General features: G+C 32.2%; 1 protein-coding gene across 3 annotated transcripts in view; it reads right to left on the bottom strand.

Moving 5' to 3' along the window:
* Positions 1-3105: 3105 nt before the first annotated feature.
* The window catches only part of LOC145325174 (delta(14)-sterol reductase TM7SF2-like), a 38385-nt gene continuing 20069 nt past the window's right edge, over positions 3106-21421 (bottom strand). For 2 of the 3 annotated variants that reach the window (XM_080168039.1, XM_080168042.1), the window contains exons 2-15: positions 13498-13608; positions 12944-13027; positions 12501-12578; positions 12130-12194; positions 11653-11800; positions 10786-10863; positions 9917-10055; positions 9400-9605; positions 7822-7919; positions 7303-7534; positions 6697-6917; positions 5265-5446; positions 4832-4934; positions 3106-4355 (exon numbers count right to left, since the gene is read on the bottom strand). In XM_080168039.1, coding sequence (XP_080024165.1) covers positions 4286-4355; positions 4832-4934; positions 5265-5446; positions 6697-6917; positions 7303-7534; positions 7822-7919; positions 9400-9605; positions 9917-10055; positions 10786-10863; positions 11653-11800; positions 12130-12194; positions 12501-12578; positions 12944-13027; positions 13498-13596 — 1803 coding nt within the window. In that variant the 5' untranslated portion in view covers positions 13597-13608 and the 3' untranslated portion in view covers positions 3106-4285. Of the gene's footprint in view, positions 4356-4831; positions 4935-5264; positions 5447-6696; positions 6918-7302; positions 7535-7821; positions 7920-9399; positions 9606-9916; positions 10056-10785; positions 10864-11652; positions 11801-12129; positions 12195-12500; positions 12579-12943; positions 13028-13497; positions 13609-18321; positions 18767-21421 lie in introns of those variants that run through there. The other variant, XM_080168040.1, reaches the window with a different exon arrangement.

Raw genomic sequence — 21421 nt, 5'->3', positions numbered from 1 at the left:
AGAGAGATCTTAAGGTACATACACACATCCTTTTATATAAGTATAATACAGTACAGATAGACATCAATAGAAATTAATAGATTATGATCAATTAATAATTATCTTTCTTTCATCTTTTCTAGGAAATTATAATTCAATTATTATTTTGTAGGGGTTAATCAGGTTGAGATAGATTATATAAAGTCTGTAAGTTTTTATATGTTCGATCATAAGATTACAAGTATTTGGCCATAACTCTGTCGAAAATGCTTTCAACACAGACGTTTTTGGACCCAAGATACTGAAACAGTTTATTTGTAAGCCCAAGTAATCAGTTTTGAAAAATATTTCTATTTCATGGAAAACTAATAAATATACTAAAAAATATGCAGGTGTAAGTTTTTATATGTACGGGAACCAAAAAATCAATAGAAAAATCTCCTTTTGAAACTTTTCTTTAATTTTTTAAGTTTTATTCGAATTTAACAAACATATTTTAAATGGATTTGTGCATTGAGTACTATATAAAATAATTTTAGGTTGATATTAATGGTATTTCAAAGAAAGAAAATTAATAAAATAAGAAATTCGACCTCTATCACTTTAGAGGACAGCTGCCAACCTCCAGTTTTCTGGATGTAGTTAAATACTCGTGAGAGATAATAATTGGCTTAAAAAGATAAATAAAAAGTTTTTGCATATGGTAAAAAAATTCATATAGAAATTTCAATTTTCTTTAAAATAAGTTTATTGAACAGAATCAAACTTTAAAATGAGAGAAGTTTTAAAAAGAGATTTTTCTATTGATTTCATGGTTCCCGTACATATAAAAACTTACAACCAATTTTGCATATTTTTTAGTATTTTCATTAGTTTCCCATGAAATAGAAAGATTTTCCAAAACTGATTACTTGGGCTTACAAATAAACTGTTTCAGTACCTTGGGTCGAAAAAGGTCTGTTTTGAAAGCCTTTTTGATAGAAGTATGGCCAAATACTTGTAATCTTGAACATAAAAACTTACAGACTTTATCTACTAGTGGCTGTGCTCCTAGCATGTAGACTCGTAGAGGCTCTGTATTTGAATAATAGCCTAAAACCATCCCGGAACCTATGCAAAGATCCCTAAGACATAGAACTCGCTCGGTTCAGTAGTTATTAAAATGCTCAGAATCAGACAACTCTAGCGTAGCTACTTTATAATTCATTGTGGCTGTCCTTACGGCAGTCAATCCGTAATGCTATGCGGAAATTTTTTCGGCTGCTATTTATATAAAACTAAAGATTTCTAAAGTCTATTGTTTTTTTACCGGCTTTTTGTCATTCAGTCTTAAAAGACAAAATACTTATTTTCAAAAGTTTCTTTTCCTTTTCATGACAAAACAATATTTGCTCTACAACTTATTTTATCCGTTTGTCCACCCATGATTTTATTTTGTGCCCCGCTAATTGTGGATCTTGTTCTTAGGACATTAATTATTCTGTTTATGAAATATTCATTTTTGTAAAAAAAAATAGCTTCTTTTCGCGTCTTGGTTGCTTATTAGTCAGTTACTAGAACAAGTGTAGTACTGAGGTCCTGACAGACAAGCTACGTTCTTCTTAATTATCTAGCATCCCCCTATAAATGTGTAATCCTAAATTATACAAAAGGACAGCTGTTTCCAAAGTCTCCAGCCGTTTCTGGTCTGTGTACTATACAAGCTAGAGAGTTAGAGAGTATCTTCTTTTATTAATCAATAACAGTTCACTGTTATTTTTTTCATCGAGCGGTAAAATTAAAATTATGTGATACACCTAACGATTTTAGTTTTGTGGGTATGAAAAGGCCTTCACAATTTTACATGAGAGTGCAGAGTCAGACACCCACGCGTCCAGTAAATATATTAATAAAATAAAATTAAAATCGTGTACTAGATAAAAAAAATCTCTTATTGACGTCTTTTTTTAAAAAAATTTCCTAGTTTTCTCTTTAGGTTAAGCTTCTTATATTCTTTTGTTATATTTATTCGAAATGAAAATATATTAAAATTTCTTCAATCACTTTATGTACATTTTGTTTGCATAAATAACATTTTATGATTTTTTACACACGTTGGTTAGAAACAAAAGTTAAAACGATTTGAACAAAAATATCTTAAATTTCTGTACTTTAGACTTGAACATAGCATTTGATACAATTCCAGTTCTGGTTCCCAGAGTTTTGTAACCACGTTATTTTATTTTTTGGCTCATAAACTACTAATAAATTTTGGTTGGTTTGGGCCAAACTAGTAACGTCCCAAATTTTCAAAAAATTATTTTAACATACAGAATGGGTTATTTTGTTGATTATGACTGGGAATGTATTTTGGTTTATCGTTCATTGCCAAAACCCTGCAAGCAGTAGTATGACAACATCCATTAAAGCGAAGCTTAGAAATAATTTCATGATTTACCAACGCATTTAACTGACGGATGTACATAAGGAAGTTTTCGAGTATATCATTGGTTAGTTAGCCTAATTTTCACACCAAATTTTAACCATCTATCTTTTGTTGATGGCCTAGAAATATTACGATTCTGAAAGCATTACATACAGACCGACAAAATATATATAAAAGAGTAAGTGCATGGTTAACAATATTTGTACAAAAAATATTAGCTATCTATCTCTCATGAGAGCCAAGTAAATCTAAGTTTCCTCTTGAAAATTTAGCCGTTTATCTTGAATAGCATCTTAGAAATCAAATTTCTCCAATTCTGTCACGGACTTACAATTACAGTGAAGCCTCGCTCATAAAGGAAGAGATATAATCAGTGTACATGACAATTCAATTATTTTTTGAAATTCTCCCTTTGGTAACTTTTGCTTCTATTTCATGTAAGGTCAAGTTTAATAACATAGGGTACTGGGTAGCCCTGGTGGGTTATGACACCACCGCATAGGAAAAAAACCACCCTCCCCCCTTCTTTTCAATTTATTTTTAAAAAAAGGGTGGTGGGGTCAGTGCTCGATAGAAACTTTGAGGGAAAGTCCCAGAAATATTTTTCAGCCATGATGTTAATTTTATTCTTGCTCGTTTTTGACGGACAGACAAAGTTAATCATACAGCCGGAGCGAAGCTACTCTAGAATAAATCCAAACTAAATACCGGTGGTTTATTCATAAACACTACAATAATAATTCATATAATAATTTACAAGTTTATATTTACAAAAAAAATAACTTAATAATAACCACAAAAAAAATTGTATAAAATACCATACATACAAAAAAAAGAGATGAAAAAAAGGTCATTCAATCTTAACGAATTATGATACAATATTTTTGATGAAAAAAAAGGTCTCAATAACATGTAAATATGATGAAAAAACATATCAATAATTCGTTCACATTCGCGTAACAATGATTTTTAAACTAACACACACAAAAAGACTTTTTGGAACGTAGAAAATATTCTTCAAACAAACAGCAGTTTTTCTAGAATATTTCCATGTCCAATTAAGAGTAATAAAGGCTTGAAGATAAGTTTAAAAACTTTGTACTTTTAGAATTGAGCTTATTTCGAGAGAAAAAGTTTTAAAAAAAATAAAAATTCAATAGATGTAAATACATTTTTTATGCTATGGAAATTTTTATTAAATTTAAAAAGGAAAGCGACTTGGTCTTAAACTAAAAACCTTAAATTCTAATTTTTGAAAAACAAGTTTATGGCGTTTAAATTAATTGTTATAAAAATAATTGGAAGTTTTGATTTTGTAATAGGAAGAAAAAAGAGATTTTTTAAAAAAAAATGGCAGTTTAAATTTACTAAATTTCAGTCATTTAATTGCTTGATATAAATACAAATAAATTAGTAATATTATGTCAAAAATAAATCGACAAACAGTAAAAATATTTGTCAAATTTTAATGAACATTTCTCCTTAATTTAAATACTAAAATATACTTTATGTTTTTTTAGGCTATAGATAGATAGATAGAACCTTTCTTAAACCATATTCAGTTACATTTAGTGAAATCACATAAAAATAAAGTATATCTACCGTTTTAAGGATAGGTATACCTATAAATTTAAATGTTATTTCAGATATTAACAGGTACATGTAATGTTTTTAAAGTTTAATCAACAGTTAATTTTTGTCTAGGTACTTTTTTTTCAGGAATATGTGAAAATACTAAAAATAATCGCGATTAAAAAGACTTGTTCGCGAGAAGAGAAAAAAACAAGTTTTTATGAAACTAAGCCATAATTTTGTAACTATTTTGTTGTTGTTGGGTCTTGGACTGTTGATTTTGTTGTTGGGAGTAGTAGATTTAGGTTTCTAGTAGACATAGGGGACAATGTTATACTTCACTTTCTCGGTGTAGGTGGTCCAAGCGGCACCGTATTTCCTAAAAAATAAAATATATCGTAAAAAATTTGGCAAATTCTCTGTTATATAGCCCAAGGAAGGCTTGTAGTCAAATATTTATATTACACTACGTAAAAAATTTAGCAGTCTTATGTAAATTTTATTTAGGATTGTGCTTATAGTCAATGGTGTCTTTATCAAATCGTTCTTTCGATATTCCAATGGATTTATTAATTCCTTGGATCTTACACCAGTGAAACTTGTAGCTAGTGAAACTTGAAGCTGGTTAAAACAACGTTCCTCCCACCCACCCCATCATCTCCTACTGGATGAACTAACTGACTAAAATTATGTCCATGTGAGTAACCTAAATTGACATTTTCCCCTTCCCATAATATCCATGTATATACCTAAACTATATCCATCAATATGTCACTGTGACTTCTTATTAAAAGTCGTATCATTTGAATGACGAAAGAATACCCTCAGTTTTAAAAGGTCGTGGTGAACTCTTACCTCTTGTTCTTAAGGTTGATCTGGTGTGCCCTGACCAAGAGAAGGATGGTGGTGACGGTGGGCAGGTAGTACGGCACCAAGGCGCTCAAGCCAAGGCTGCAAGCTGAATATATAATAAATAAGATTAGTTTCCTTAAAAGCTGAAGCATTTAGGTATAATCACAGTAGAGAAATACAAGAATAAAGAATTTTAACATGCGACCAATTAATTATGAACCTTCCCAGTAAATATGAAAATCTACACTGTAAAGGAAAACCATGTCGGTTCAGCGGTTAGCAAGATCCGTGATTACAGAAAGAAAGACCTAAATGAAATATTTTCAGCCGGGGAAAATAAGGAATCATGTGCAGAATATACACCCCTGGAAAACTTTTTTCTTCTTAACAGACAAACTTCTTTTAAATAGCTGCGCTTAATATTATATGACAATACCTGCAGGCATAACCCAGGACCAGGAGATGAGGATTTCTCCCAGGTAGTTGGGATGACGGACCAGACCGGCCCAGCCGGACACGACCAGCTTTCTGTTACCGCCGCCGACGAGAGTCTCCAGGTGGGCAAGAGCAGGGTTGGAGGGGTTCTTGGCGAATTCGCACCTCTGTGTCTCGCTAGATCTGAAATAAATGCAATTTTAGAAGAAAAGTCAAATTGGATCAATATCTTTTATTTAACTAGACCTAACAAGGACTATTTTGATTATTTGGTACAAAATAAGCAGTGTCCAATCCGTTCCATAAATAATTTTATTCTACAAAAAGGGGTATTTTTGTTTATTATAATAGGGGTGTACATACATTTATTGTACAATTACATTGTCCCAAAACCTAACTTTACTCTATCTTAATCAAATACCATTTTGAAGTAAATTTTCAATATATTATTTTGTACCTAAAGGGTGAGCAAAAAAAATGCGTACCTTTTTAAAATTCAAATTGCGCGGCTTGTGTTAATAGTAGAAAAATACTACGCATACCGTTATAACCGCTAAGAAGTCTATTTTTTTGGAAATATAAGAACGATTCCTGTGCTACGCATAGTTTAGGAGCTACATGTTAAAATGTCCCAACTGATGTAAAACTTGACTTGCGAGTAAATTTTAAAATATAACTAAAAATTAGAGAAGATATTTTGCAAAAAGAGATGCCTACATTTTTTAATTTCAAATTGCGCGGCATGTGTTAATAGTAGAAAAATGTTACGCATATCGTTAGAACCGGTATGAACTGTATTATTTGGAAATATAAGCACGGTTCCTGTGCTACAAATAATCTAGGAGCCAGATGGTAAAATGTCCCAAAATTTACTCGCAAGTCAAGTTTTAAGTCAGTTGGTACATTTTAACACGTAGCTCCTAAACTAGGAATCGTTTTCATATTTCCTAAAAATAGACTTCTTAGCGGTTCTAACGGTATGCGTAGTATTTTCCTACTATTAACACAAGCCGCGCAATTTCAATTTTAAAAAGGTACGCATTTTTTTTGCTCACCCTTTAATTCAATATTCGTGCATTTTGTTAATATTTTTTAAATCCAAGGGGAAACGCTTATAAAAATTCATGAGGTAAAACCTTCAATGCAAACTTTAATACCTACGTAAGTTACATGCATACACATTACACGCATAGAACAAGGAAAAACGAACATTAAACATTTTAGCATGCTGCCAATGGAATAGTATAAAATATAACCAAGGATAGATTTCCAAAGGTGGGGTTGTAAGGGGTGTTTGTTTACCCACCTAAACCTTTAAAACCACTCAATTTTCCCCCTCCATTTATAAAAAAAAGTAAGATAACCTTTGAAGCCCCATATTTTACCCCCTTCGAAAAAAAAACTTGGACGTCCTTGATAGTAAGGTAGGTTACCTATAGATGATATAACCAGCAGCGTTCAAGAGGCCAATAGCGACCAGATAGTACCAGGCCATGGGAGTGGTGGCGGTCAACAGGTAGCGGGTCACCAGGGTGGGCAGGAAGGGGAAGGTTGAGTAGGAGGAGATGAGGGACCACCCGAATCCGGTGTTCATAGCGTCGTGGGACAGGCTGAAGTATTCCTCGAAGAACAGAGCGTCAGCGGCGAACATGATCTTAAATAAATGTCAGATATTTAATAAAGGTTTTATCTGGACAAAAGCAAGTTAGTCAACGTGAATTTGTATCGTGTAAATATCTTATTTGTTGATCTTAAAATAATCACTTCCCTGTGTTTATGATGTCTATACCTAGCGAATTTTTATAAATTTGGCGGATTTTTCCGAAACAGATGCGGATTCCAGAATAATCTGGAAAAGATTCAGATGCGGATTCGGGTTGCAATCCCTGGATAAAAACTGTACATAGGGCATCAAGAATTATCAAGATGTCAGAACATTAAAAAAAAATTTCTTTCCCTTAACACTCCAGTTTAAATTGAATAAGACAATTTTATCACGTCTCATTCTAGACACTAAAGCTAACCGTTAAAAATCCTACCTGGAAGGCAGCGGCAAGGATCAGTTGAGGAGCAACCTTGCCACCAGAGGCAACAATATTGTCGGCAACCATGAGCACGTTCAGCATGGCCAACATGAGCATGCTGCACCTCAGGGTGTTCAGCTTCCAGTCCATCTTCATGTGGGTGGGGTTCATCTCAACACCGTTGAACATGTCCACCAGGGGGTTGCCAGTGTTACCCTTCGGGTTCAGGTTGTGCTTACCCTTCCATCTAAACATTTGTACATTATAGTTTTTAGAGGATTTAAAAAAAAGTATTATTTTTTTTGCTTCAGTTCTGCAAGATAGTAAGAGAAAGATAGAAAGAAAAAAGGAAGAGATAGAAAGAGAGAGAAAATTGTTTATTAATTTATTTCAATAAATTTTGACTTAATCTTTTGTTAGTATTTTTTTTAAGAGTATCATTACATACAGAAGGACGGTAGAGTAGGTAGCTTCGCTCCATAAAAAAAACTAAAAACAAGGACAAACACAACAAAAAATGGCGCAACAACTTACTTGGCAACAATGTAGGTAAATACGGAGCCCAAGGCGGTCATCAGGATAGAGGAGGTCATCAGGGTGAAGTACTTCTCATTCACAATACTGATGGGAACCTGAAATTAGACAATCTAGTCACTATGTCGGGCGAATAACAATAATAAAAATACTGCTTTAAATATTAAAATTACTCCTTTGAAATAATACTTACAATCTTAACTCCACTGTTAGAAGTTTTCGTACTTGTTTATAAAACAAAAATATTGAGATTTTAACAAGTGAGGCAAAAAAAAAATAATAAAATAATTTTCAATCGAGTTTTAATTGTCTTTTTTTTTTATCTGGTAGAGTATTTAGAATCTATTGTTCTATCTCACAAATATGGCAGGGATTTAAGGATTCGCGGATAGAGGGATACATTATTATTCTCCCCATTTGTAAAAAAAAATTTACATTGTAAACAGTCTTTCTTAGACCATTAGATGGATATAGAATATACGTGTATTTAGATATATAAGTTGGAAGGAATTTTAATGTTAGGGGGAGATTTGAAATCTGCATCAAATTTTAAGGATTTTTTTTATAAAATTCGTTTTTTGTATAATTGTTTATCTAAAAGCGGAAATACAATTTAAGTTAATTAATTTTGACATCTGTGATTGGTGGATTGAAAACTATCTGCGCTCTGATTGGAGAAGCTTAAATGTCGTACATCCTTCACCCAATTAGAGAGCAGGTAGTTTCTAATCCACCTATCCTATTGGTCAATTTATGTTACTAACATGGACATCCCTTAATGGTCAGTTCGTTTGTTCATTCAGTAGGAAGGAAGGGGATGGGGTAAAGGGGGTGGATGGGGGATCGTTATTTTAGCCAGCTAAAAGATAAACTTTTTTAGAGTTTGTGATAATCTGACGTTGGATCCAAGTAATAATAAACCACTATGTCAAGTAATTATATTCCGTATTAGAGCTACATAATGAACTATGAAAAAACAGCATTTAGGTACCTAACAGTTTTTAAAATCGAAGAATATCTTATTTCCCATTGATTTATCCCTCTCTCTAATAACAATAGCAACTTTTTAATAAGATCTTGAGAAACGTATAAAAAATAAGGATAGACAAAATTTTAAGATTTAAATCCTGTACAGTATCTACTAAAGTAATCGAATGTATGTGTGCGTTTCCAGCAAAATAAAAAATTTAAAATTGACAAGTCTAATCAAATCATTAGACTTTTTACCTGACCTCTTACCATTAATAAATGTGGTAAAAAAGATTTTTTTTATAAAAATCTAATTAACTTTGTTCCAAATATTTTAAGATCCTGTTATTTTTAATTGACAAAAATATTTTTAAAAGACAATTAGCGCAACAATAAAACGTAAATTTTAATTTCTAGCATTTAATGGTGGATTTTCAATGATATGCCCGGGTTAACAAAATTGGTATTAGTTTTGTGATTTTTTGTTTAAATATTCATGGAAAATTGTCAGTATTACGGTGATATAAATGATTTTTTAGTGTGGCTGAGAACTGGTTCTAATCCAGCGGATATCAAACGGATTAGAAGTCACACTGGAAAAAATGTTACCTTAAAGTGGATAAGGGCAGGTACAGCGGCCATCATGAGAACCAGGCTGACGATACCGTTCATGCGACGGCCGTTCACAACCTTGCCAACGGGCAGGAAACTAAGGACATCGACGGCAGTGCAGAATCCGAGGGTCAACAGGAACGAGGTGGGGTCCCAGTAGGTTGACACGTTCTTGGAGAATACGGGCATCTCCAGCTTGCACCCTGAGATAATTTGTTCATTAAGATATTAAGAAATCACTAAAATTTCAGGCTTTGCAACCAGCTTATACCAACAACAATTCACAATATCACAAAACCTTTACGTATTTTCAGCTGTCGTTGGGGGGCAACACGTGACATAGTAGAATTGACGACCTCTCCCAATAGCTTATTGGTTATACCTTATTCTTGCTTTGCATTTACTTTATATATAATATTAGTTCAATGTCTTATTATTTGAAAATTGTATACATTGAACGGTGAGGGATATCTTATTTGAATAAAAGACAAACTTGCTTATAGGGAAACTATACCTTTGTTGCAGAGTGTGTGCAAGGTGACCAGCAATGCTGGGGGGATAACCATGAACAGGATGGCGTACACCCACTCCAGGTTCCAGCCCTTCTTGCGGCCACGAGCGTCAGGTAATTCAGGGTTAGGGGCCAGCTTTACCTAAAATTTTATCTGTTATTTTTGTGTTAACTTGAGTATGAGAATAAGATACAACAATTAATATAAAATATGTGGATACATTGTTAGCAACCTAAATTGACGACAACAATATCCACAAGTTCTAAATTCTACAACAAATGGTAATTAATGAATTTTTTGTATCAGATCAACGCACTAACATCAACCCCTCTTCCAAGTTCCTAACATCATTAATACCTACAGTATTACCCAATTCTTGTTTATGGTGAGTGTCACATGTACTAAAGAATTAAATCTAACACAGTAAAGGCATTTAGGATACGTCAATTGAAAAGGGACATTAATTCCTTATTGAAGAATAAATCAAAGGGGTAGTTTCACGAAATGCATTTGAACTTAATTTAGTGAACCGCATATTTCTTCCTAGTTAATGGGTTAAACTACATCTATATAGCATATATTTGAAATAAATTCAATTTTCTACCACGTAGTTTTCAAAATATCAAGACTTAAAAATTGTGATATATTGAATTTAAAAAGACGATTTTCAAGTCTTGATATTTTAGAAACTACGTGGTAGAAAATTGAAATTCTTTCAAATATATGCCATATAAATGTAGCTTAACCATTTAACCAGGATAAAATATGCGGTTCACTAAATTAAGTTATAATGCATTTCGTGAAACTACCCCTTTTATGAAATTCAGATTTTTTTGATTTTTTAAACTGATTTTCGGCCGTTAAAAATTACCTTTTCAGATTCATCGTCACTGTATGCATCGGTCACTTTGGCGGCAATACGAGCAGACATGCGGGTGGGGGTCTCAACCTACAAAAAAAAAGATCTCTGAAACGGCTAGGTATGAAAACTTGAACCAAGTTGTGAGGCTTTTCCAGCTTAAAACCTTGAGAACTTCATTTGTACTGTATAAGAGAATTTCTTACTTATTAAGGTTACTTATTAGGTTTATGCAATACATAAATTTACGTAAAAAAATACTTTTTACAATAACAAATGATTCCTTTAAGGACCTTAAGAGATAAGACAATGATGATACACAATAGTATCCCTTATGTATTTGTGAAAAGTTTGGACAATAGACTGAGCTATTTATATAACTTTTGGTACCAGTCTAATTTATATTTCTCTCTGCTTGCAGAGGAATAAGACCATTTCTAGTAGAGGAGATTAATTTCTCGTCCATTATCCCATCTCTGTATGTTTAGACTACAAACGTAATAAAGATGTTTATATAAAGTGTTGATGGTAACCTATTAATTAATGTATGTGCTGTAATTGCTAATCAGGTGTGCATTCATTGCCGCAGATTCATAACAATTTCAGATCATTACAAAATGCCACATAAAATTTTAACCAATCTCTCTTATTTATTATTTTTGTGTCTTATACTTATTGAAATCTTAATGGACCAGAATAATATACAGTCCAATGTCGCCATTCCTGTGAATATTATTGCGGAATTGAATTCACACCATATACTTTTCCAAAATGTTTTTATTGCGCAGTCCATGTTCTAAAAGGACTAAGAGAAACATATTATTTATTTAGGTATTTATAACTAAGAACACAGTTATATGTAATGCAGTAATAGTATACCTTCAATTTTGGTTTTTCAACTGCCTTGGGGGCGGGTTTCTCTGCCTTTTTGGCGGGAGCATCTGTAGCATCTTCCGCCTTCTTGGCGGGCTCCTCTGCCTTTGTCTTGACGGCGGCCTTAGCCCTGCCGGGGCTTCTTCCACGTGACCTAAACACAAATTGAAAGGTTAAAACCCTCGGGCCTAACAAAACTGGTATTAATTTTATGATTTTTATTTTAATAATTCGTGAAAAATTGTCTGTAATTAGATGCTATACATGGTTTTCAGTATGGCTAAGAACCGGTTCTAGTCCATAGGATATAAATCGGTTTCGACGCCATACTGGAAATGTCTTTCCATAGGTAATGTAAAGACGAATGCATTCATATTAGAAAGGGGAACAAGATTAGTTTCAATAAAAGCTGATAACATTTTAAAAATAACACAGAATTCCAATAACCTTAATCAACAAACCTTTCTTTCCCCCAATAATTACCTGGATCTGGCTCTTTGTGTGGATTTTTTCAGGACACTGCTGTCTTGGCTATACACGTCCTTGGCCTATAATAAAATAAGATTATTTATTTTGTTATCAGAAAAGCTACACTAAGTTTAAGAATCATTAAGGTTATAGACCTCTTGCGAAAATAAGGTGAGCGGGTGGATTACACAGCAAGAAAATTAATCATCGTCCCAATCAAATGTGTGAATTCAGTCTTTCAAAAACTAAACAAAAAATTTTCGGAAAATTTATCTCTCATTTACGTATGAAACATTTTGAAAATAATATTAGGTAGGTAAGAAAAAGTTAGGGCATAACAAATAATAATCTTCGAAAAGGTTTGACAAAGCTGAATTTTAGATTACCTTAATTGTGTAAACGGTTCCGTTCTCATACTCGACGTCATATTCGTTATCATCATCTCTAACATATCTTACTGTAGCCTAAAAAGAAAAATAACGTTAATTCAACAATATCAGTTTTCATGGAAAAGTTTTCCCTCTAAATAAAATATGTAAAAAAAATAAAGTCCTATCGTCTAGAGATAAACAAACCCAATAGAACGTCTAGAAATTATTTCAACAAAATAATTGACATACAACGAAAATTGACACAAACAAAAAATCAAAAAAGAAAAAAAATCCCCCCCATTACTCAGCCAAAAAAAAACACCTTGAAATCCGATAAAAATTGGCTGAGATTTACCAAAATTTTAAATACGTCACATAAATACTTTTACTAGACCTTTGTTTTAGAGGTCCTTTGGACAATACAAATAACAAAAAACTGATTATCTGTACAATGTTACCTTGAAGAAAAGAGAAGATCCTGGCCATTTAGCCATGACTGCGGCTCCCTCGCTAAACTGCATGTCAAACTCTTCAGTTGCGGCCTAAATAATAATAATATAAGGTTTTTTTCAGGTTGCGTTGTTAATACAATTTTGGTTAAGCTTTTGCTCATAAATATCAAAGATAAATCATATAAATAACAGGATGTATGTCCGTCTATGTGTCTGTGCCGAAGGATCTCGCTAAACCAATATGATTCTTCTCTATGGTAACGCTTCTCATAGGTTCAGGAAAGGTTTATAACTATTTAGGGGGACAAACTACTATTCAATGTCCTCTACCAGGTATCTGTCTTTAGTGCCCTAGCAAAATGAGGAAAGATGTCACTGTTTTGGTCTACCTATTCTATTGACGTCACGTCAGGAAATACCCTATACTGCATCTCTTTTCTTTCCCCCTTCCCTTTACCTCTAAATAGAATTGGTGTGCAAAAAGCGGTGACATCTATTCCCATTTTCCTAGGGCATTGAAAAAAGCTACCTATACCAGTCAAAAGTTAAAATAAACCTACCTTCTTTTTTGAAACTTTGGGGGTCTCTGGGGACTTTGGGGCCTCCTTGGCGGGGGCGGTGCGGGCCCTAGAGCGGGAACGGGTAGAACGTCTCGGCATATTGATTCAACACTAAAATAAAAAGATAGTATTAGTAAAATTTTGGCAGATAATATCAATAAATCGTTAAAAGCAGTGTTCCGGAGCCGGAACCGGGAGCAGCAACATTTTTGGTGGAGCCGGAGCCGGATCCGGAGCCTTATTTTTAGGTAAAAACGGCTCCGGCTCCGGACTAGCTAAAAATGATTAGTAATATTATAATTTGGCAACGGTCTATTTCCATATAATAAACTGAAAAACTATTGTTACTTAACAAATAGACACACATCCTACTTTTATATAGCTTTAATCAAATAAAAGCAAAATATTTTATATTATTTATTTTATTTTATCAAATTCAATAATGAAAAAAAATTGATATATTAATTTTAAGGTAGGAGCCGGAGCCGTAATTCCAAATACGGCTCCGCGGAGCTGGAGCCGGGGCCGCATCAAAATTATACGGCTCCGGCACCCTGGTTAAAAGTTTAGGTACCATCTTATAATATTTGTGTTTTAAATGTAAAATGTATAAACATGTTTTTTTTATAGAGTAGATACGCTGCTACAAGATCTTAGTAAGAGTTGTAATGAAACATTTTTGTAAGTAAAATAATCAGTGTAAGCTTAACACAATAGGGTAAATGGACTTAAAGGTTAAGTCTTTTCAGTACACACCTCCTCCCTATTTAATAGGAAAGATGGATTGAGATTTTGAAGATTTTGGTAATTTAATTTTTCTTAAGAACAGGATGACCATACAATTTAGATGTGCAATCACTACCGCATTTTTTTACATCCTCACACGGTTTCCCCAAAAAGAGACAGTTTGTCAGGGATCTAAAGGGATAGGACATTGACCGATAAAATGATGTACATCACCAATAATGATACACATAATTACCCCCCGCCCCTACTGTAGATTACAATTAGTGGCTGGACGCTCAATCTAATGGACCAATCAATTAAAATTCAACAATAGTCCCCATTGTTGTAAGTCAAGAAGTAAGAAAAACTTCGGGAACTAGTTTTATAAACAGCCCAATGTAATCAACATGTGGATGTATAAGTACACTAGGGCGGGTTCATATCGGAATTAGACAAAGCGGGGATATGCAACAGATAAATATAACCTTAAAAACATTTCTGACCGAAAAAGAATTTTAAAAAATTGAGTTTTAGAACACGACCACTTAAAAATATAATTCGTTACTTATTAGTATGCAAAGACGACATTCAAAAAAAATTTTGAATCAGAACTAAGCCTTCACGGTGCTCCCTGGAAAGGCCTTGAGAAGCTGAATCAGGAACTTTTGTCCGTTTCAAAATATCTCTTTCCTAGCCTTAGAAATTACTAAAAAAAAACAAATTTTTTTAAGGTTTATTGAGAATTGTCCAATTTGTAGAGGTTTTTTAGATTTTCTCAGGCTAGGAACGAGATTTTTTGAAACGGACAAAAGTTCCTGACTCAGCTCCTCAAGGCCTTTCCAGGGAGCACCATGAAGCAATAAATTTTTGACTCCCATTTACAAATAGCTTTACAATTGAATGTCTGGTCGTCAGCGGTTTTAAGACTTAGGATAAATTTTAAATCATCCAGAGGTGTATTATATCTATATAAATTGAGTGCAGATCCCCGCTTTGGCCTCAGAAAAAAAATGTCCAAAATCGACCCACCCTAAAGTACACCTATTATTATTGTTACAATAGAACTCAATAATTCTAATGTTTAGTAAAATAAATAAAATTTATTTGGTATTTCAAATAGCAGCCACTCTATAACTAGGATATTTAAGTATGTCCCAACGTCAATTCTTCAGAGTGAGTTATGAAATTGTAAAGTCTAAACCAGGGTTGGCAATCCGAATCCGAAATCCGCCTAATTATTGGACAATATTTGGACCCAGAATCCGAAGCCGGAATTAAAATTGCGGATTCGCATTGTTAATTTCTATCATTTTTGTAGCAAAATTTGAATTTTTTTTTTTATTTAATAAAAGTTTAAAAATATTGCTAGAATCCGCAATCCACCCACACACAATCCACATAGTCTAAACTATACACAGTAGATTAGAACGTTTACACATCGCTTATTTTGTCCTTGTTATCATTATTAAATTTTTTATTTAAGTTGATTTTGTATAGAAAGAGCAGAATTAACAAAATATTAAATACGATTTTTCCCATGAACCTGTGTTAGCATTTAGCAAGAAATTAAATCTTGAAATTGAAATTATTTTTTTCAATAATGAAAACTCTAATTAGGACCACACAGCTTTTATACATTCACTATGAACAAATTTTGGGAAATTTTAGTTTTCTTTCTCAAAAAGAGTTATTATTAAGGAAGCTAATAAAAGTGGCTGACTCGATTATGACGTCAAAAAATTTAACCAATGAGAGGCCAGTATACACTGTAATTGACCAATGGTAAAATTTATAGTGGCCTCTCATTGGTTAATTTTTTTTGACGTCATAATCTGAGTCAGCCACTTTTACTATCTTCTTATTAAGAGACTTAAGTGTAACCTTTCAAGGTCTGAAAGAATTTCGAGTTGATTGAATTCGTTTTAATGATTTTTTACTTTTTATGCTTACAACCAAGAACCAAGAAAAACTCTAATTTACGTGATTATTGTTAGTAGGTAAAAATTTGTGAAACTTGTTAAATATTAAAATATTGAGTAACCTACAAAGTAAATATTGTAAGTACATGCATAAATTTTAATAATATTCAAAATAAGTGTGCTTCAAAGTGTCAAAATTCTTAGCATGAGTCTTAAGAGTGTGTAATCACTTGCCAATATTGAATATACATATTCTTTTATATTTGCATATGTACAATTCATAACAAACTAAAGGGTATGTAAAGCAATATATACTAATTGCGTCTCCCCTATACTAGGCTCTAGGAGAGTGCGGCGATGGTGATGAAAGTAACCAAAATACATTCCAATTTTAGAACTTCCCTGAAATGTACTGACCATGCGGACCAGCCATTTTAGCTTTGGTCAAACAAAAACTTTATTACTTTTTATTATAGGACATAATCTTTGCGGTTCTGGTATTTTAATAATGTTGCACACATTTGCGGAAAATAATGCATACATTTTGTATACATACAGTGATTGTACATACAAATTTAAATAATAACAATGCAAATTTTTATGGGAATCCCCATGTAAACCCTGTCATAATTTGATCAACAACATTAGTATACATACATCTTTATGAGATAAGAAAATAGAAAAATGTCCCCCATCCAAAAACATTAATTCAATAGCCATTATCCTTCCCCTGTAACTCAAATATTTCAACAAGAATCAAATAATTGCAAAATGCCTGAAGATTTTGTGCTCATATATGGGCATTTCTGGCAAATTAAAGGGAGGATAACAACAAATGTCTGTAAAAATTATAGGCCTGGGTGCAAAAAGTCATTGGTTACTGAACTTTGAGACTACCACTTTTTTAGAAAGGTAGCAAGGCTACTGTATAACTATGACTTGTCAGTACATCCGTGTCTGTTAAATGTCAATTGATCTAATATCTTTTTTGCATTACATTTATGTGCCTTAAATTTGACTAAATTGTTAATCATAAAAAAATGTTTACCCATTTTAGATAAATTGGACCTTAAAGTTTATTAACAAAAACTCAGGTGGGGGGTGAAATTTAAAAATGTCAACAATTTTTCTAGTCTTATGGGGAGCAAAATACCTTTGGGTTATTTAAACCTATCAATTTTAATTTTATGTCATTAATTTCACTATTTGTAGGGCTACCTTACATGGGGTGCTGCCACTTTTACCACTAGCAAAAAGTGGGTGTGTTTTTGTCAATTTCGATTTAGCTGTGTTTTTGGCAATATTTTTTTATCCACTGTCAAAATTACACCTTTACTACTGTCATAAACACAGTTTTATTGTCATTTTCACACCCACGAAATTCAATTAGCTGTCAAATTAACAGTTTTGATGATAAAAATACACCTAAATATTTTTACATTATTATAAGTATTTTAACCAAGTTGTAATAACTTATAACTATTAATGCTTATAGTTAAATTAATCTACACAACAATAATTTTGTAATGTACCATGTGTTTATGACATCAAATAACTGTGTTTATGACAATAGTATGTCCTTTTTACAGTAGCAAAGCTAGCCTATAATTGGGGTTTGTATGTAGGTAAAAATGTTGTTAGCTAATCATTGGTGCGCTACGTATTGGCATGATGGTCCTTGATTCTTTGGAATCCAAACAATACCCAGTATTTAATCTATTTAATAGAAAACTATTTTATTTTCAACACAAAAACTGGATATATGTCAGAAACAGAAATAAATGTGTTAATAAGTAATGTACTAAAAAATATTATTTCACTAGAAAAACTTATTTATTGGGAAACAACTTAAATATGATTGAGAAAAATTGACTTCCCTCTGTTTTTCAAAAGAAAGTTTCATGTAGATTATAATTTGTTTCACTAAAATAAGCATAATTTAGTGGTATGTATATGTAAGAAATTTTGTAAACCGCAATTGAAAATAATAAGAATTTTGACAATAATGTAATTTAGTTAATAATTTAGTTAGTTTAATAATCAGTAAGCTTTGACTAAAACTAGAAGTATATCTTATTTGATACTTTTATGCTATTCTAAATGAAAATTGTTACCTATATTTTCATATATACATATTTAAAAAATTGAAAAGGTTTTAACATAAAAATAAAAGTATTACCTAATTATTTATACAATTAAAAGACAGTTATCTTTATATGTTTTGATTCTGTGTTTTGTAGTTTCTTCTAACAAATATATTATTTATCAAAGTCTATAAAATAGCGAAGCTACTATAATTTGTAACAATATCACTGGCTTATAGTTACAAAATCACCGGTTTGAAAGAAAATGAATGCTTTAAGAGCACTTAACCCTTAGCGTAACCATTTGATAACTAAATTAACCCTTATTTAATAAATATTAGGTTAGGTTGAGTCAGGTTTAATAACAATATTAATATACGAAGTATATGTATATGCATTAAGCTACCGGCGACTTATAACCACCCCCCACCACCCCCTATACCCACCCCCTATAACAATAACATTAAGACCGGCGCCCTAATGTTAACCTTCCCCTAAATGGCTTTATTTCTAACTCTAACTTAGTGGGGGGTTGCTTGAAGGGGGTGGGGGATTTCTCGTCCCCATCCCTCACACACAGGTGGAATAACTCCTCCCATTGACAAGCCAATTTTATACCTGCCCTATTATTACACCCCCTCCCCACTTTTTTCTATGTGTATGATGATTTTATTACCCCCTGCGTCTAAATATACTCTACTCTCCAAGGATTTAAGGATGGATAAATGGATAAAAAAAATTCAATAAAAACCTGAAAGATTTTCACAGATTTGCTTTATTATTCGAGAAACAAGGATGACATCAAACAAAAAGGTGAAGCTTAGCAAATTAAACGACCAAACGAACATTCACAAAAAGTAGAGCTACTATATCGTGCCTAATTAGCCGGGGAATCATTAAGTTTACATATTTGAGTAGAGAAATTCGTCAATTTATTGACAAATTGTGCCCAAAAAAAACCTAAAATATGAATTGCCATTATTTATTTAAAATCGAAATACTCTTATTCGATAGCCATTACTAAGGTCAATTAATAAGCATCAAATACAAGGGGTTATGGCTGACTAAAATTTGACATGGTAAATACGGTATAATAACAAAATACAAGTATGACAGTTCATATTTTTAAATACAATTTAACTATTACCCCTATTCCAATTTTTACTGAACTAATCCCCTGCCCACCTACCCAACTTTTTACCCCCTCTCCACCCTACAAAATTTCTATACACAACTGACTGACTAATACCTATTTTCGGCCTGTTATTTGGGGTTTAAAATTGACGAGAACCCTATCATAACAGCATGATTTAGGCTTTGAACAGGATCCTAAAGTGCTGTTATTTTATCAAGACTAAGGTTCGTGTACCACGTCAAAACCTGAAAACTCATGACAATGCTAAATATTAAAACAATGCATTACATTTTGAAAAACCCGCCATTTTTAATAGATCATGTATAGATTCAAAATTTTAATATGTGTATATTAACAAAGATTTTCTATAATTTTTTCATTTTTTAAAGATCTTTAATGTTTTATATTAAAAATCCATTATAATATTTGAAAGGAAACGTTTTAGGTAAAACATACAATTATCGCACTTCCCTTTTATTTAGAAAAAATCAAAATATTGTTACATTACAGTAAAAACAAATTAAATTACAAATAAGAAAATATTCTATATAGATATAGAACCCTTAAAAAAACTGTATTCAAGTAAAGAAAAACATTCTACAGACTGAAGTCGTCATAATGTAAATACTAAAATATAATAAAAAGCAAATTCTAGTCTATTAAGGCATATCGAAATTATTGCATGCTATTAAATAAAATATTCTGTCCCAAATTTCAATCAATTTAACTGGTGGAAAAGCTAAGGCAAAATAAATCATATTTCTTCTAATGTTAACTATTTAGAAAAATATTTCTATCTTTAAGGAATGCTATAATCTAAAACCTGTAAATTGCATGGATACATGGAATGGACCATTGACGGTAAATTTGATTACCTCCCAGTTTAAAATGCTTTTAGTAGATTGTATTTTTATCAGAGATAGATAGAAGGGGGTGCAAATTAATTTCACCGCAATTTTCCTCTCCCTTCTAGTTAAATTGTAATGGTCAAAAAGAAAATGCAAGATTTGTGAAATTTTGTCACTCGCGGCGAAACTTTTTTGGCCCTAACATTTATCTACATACTTGTTCTTAGATTAAATATTAGATGGCATAGCATTTTTAGTTTTAATTTAGACATTTTTATTATCTTCATGATAATATATTAAAGCAAAGACGATGAGTTCCAAAAGTAGCAACAATTTTAAAATCTTCTACCCTCTTACTTGATGAACGAACTGACTATGTTAGCATCTGTCATAATATCCACTTATATTCTATATCCATTGTTTTATTTCCCAAGCTATCAGCTGATTTGCAAGACCCAATACAAAATTAGGACAGTGCAGTGCTTTAATCCTGTAGGATGTGTTAGATATAGCTCGTGCCCCCTCTATTGATATAATTTTAAATATTTCAACTTTTTACCGCGTTTTCTTATAACCTTTTGGTAACCCTTTTCAATTAAACATTTCCTATGTATTTAGTTTTTCAGGATTTCCGTTTGCAATCCCCAGGGAACCTAAGGGATAAGACAATGAACGATAAAATGACGTTCATCACCAATGATGATAAACAAAATTATGCCTTCTGTGCATGAAAATTATTGTTTGAAAAGATAAGGCACTTCTAGTCAAAATCAATAAACGTACACGAATGAGATAATGTAATTAAATTTTGGGTAAAAGTGTAATTAACAGTCCAATATCCCCTCATTCCCTGATAAATCTTGAGTTTTGCAAAATCATCTAATTTGAAAGCGAAGCTTTTATGTATCTAGTGTCCGTCTGTCTGTCCTTTCGCCTAAACGGCAAAATTTTTTATTTAAGCAGTTTCATATTAGTTTTAACTTTACAGAAGGTAAATAAATTGCGGGTTTTTTAAAGTTTTAAAGTTGCATAAAGTAAATATATAAATCGGTCTCATTTGTGAAGTGTGGTTGCTGCCATCCTTGTTTTGTAAAAGATGAGCTTGTCTAATGTGATTTTCATGCAATTTTTTTCATAATCTTTCAATTAAACGCACATGACGTGACAGTTTTACGGACAAATCTGAAAAATTTACGGGCATGGAAAACTTTA

Source organism: Acartia tonsa, chromosome 7 (genome assembly GCF_053477335.1).
Source record: "Acartia tonsa isolate MP-2025a chromosome 7, ASM5347733v1, whole genome shotgun sequence".
NCBI classification, from domain to species: Eukaryota; Metazoa; Arthropoda; class Copepoda; order Calanoida; family Acartiidae; genus Acartia; species Acartia tonsa.
The sequence above is the reverse complement of the archived record's forward strand: the minus strand, read 5'-3'. Positions and strand labels throughout refer to the sequence as shown.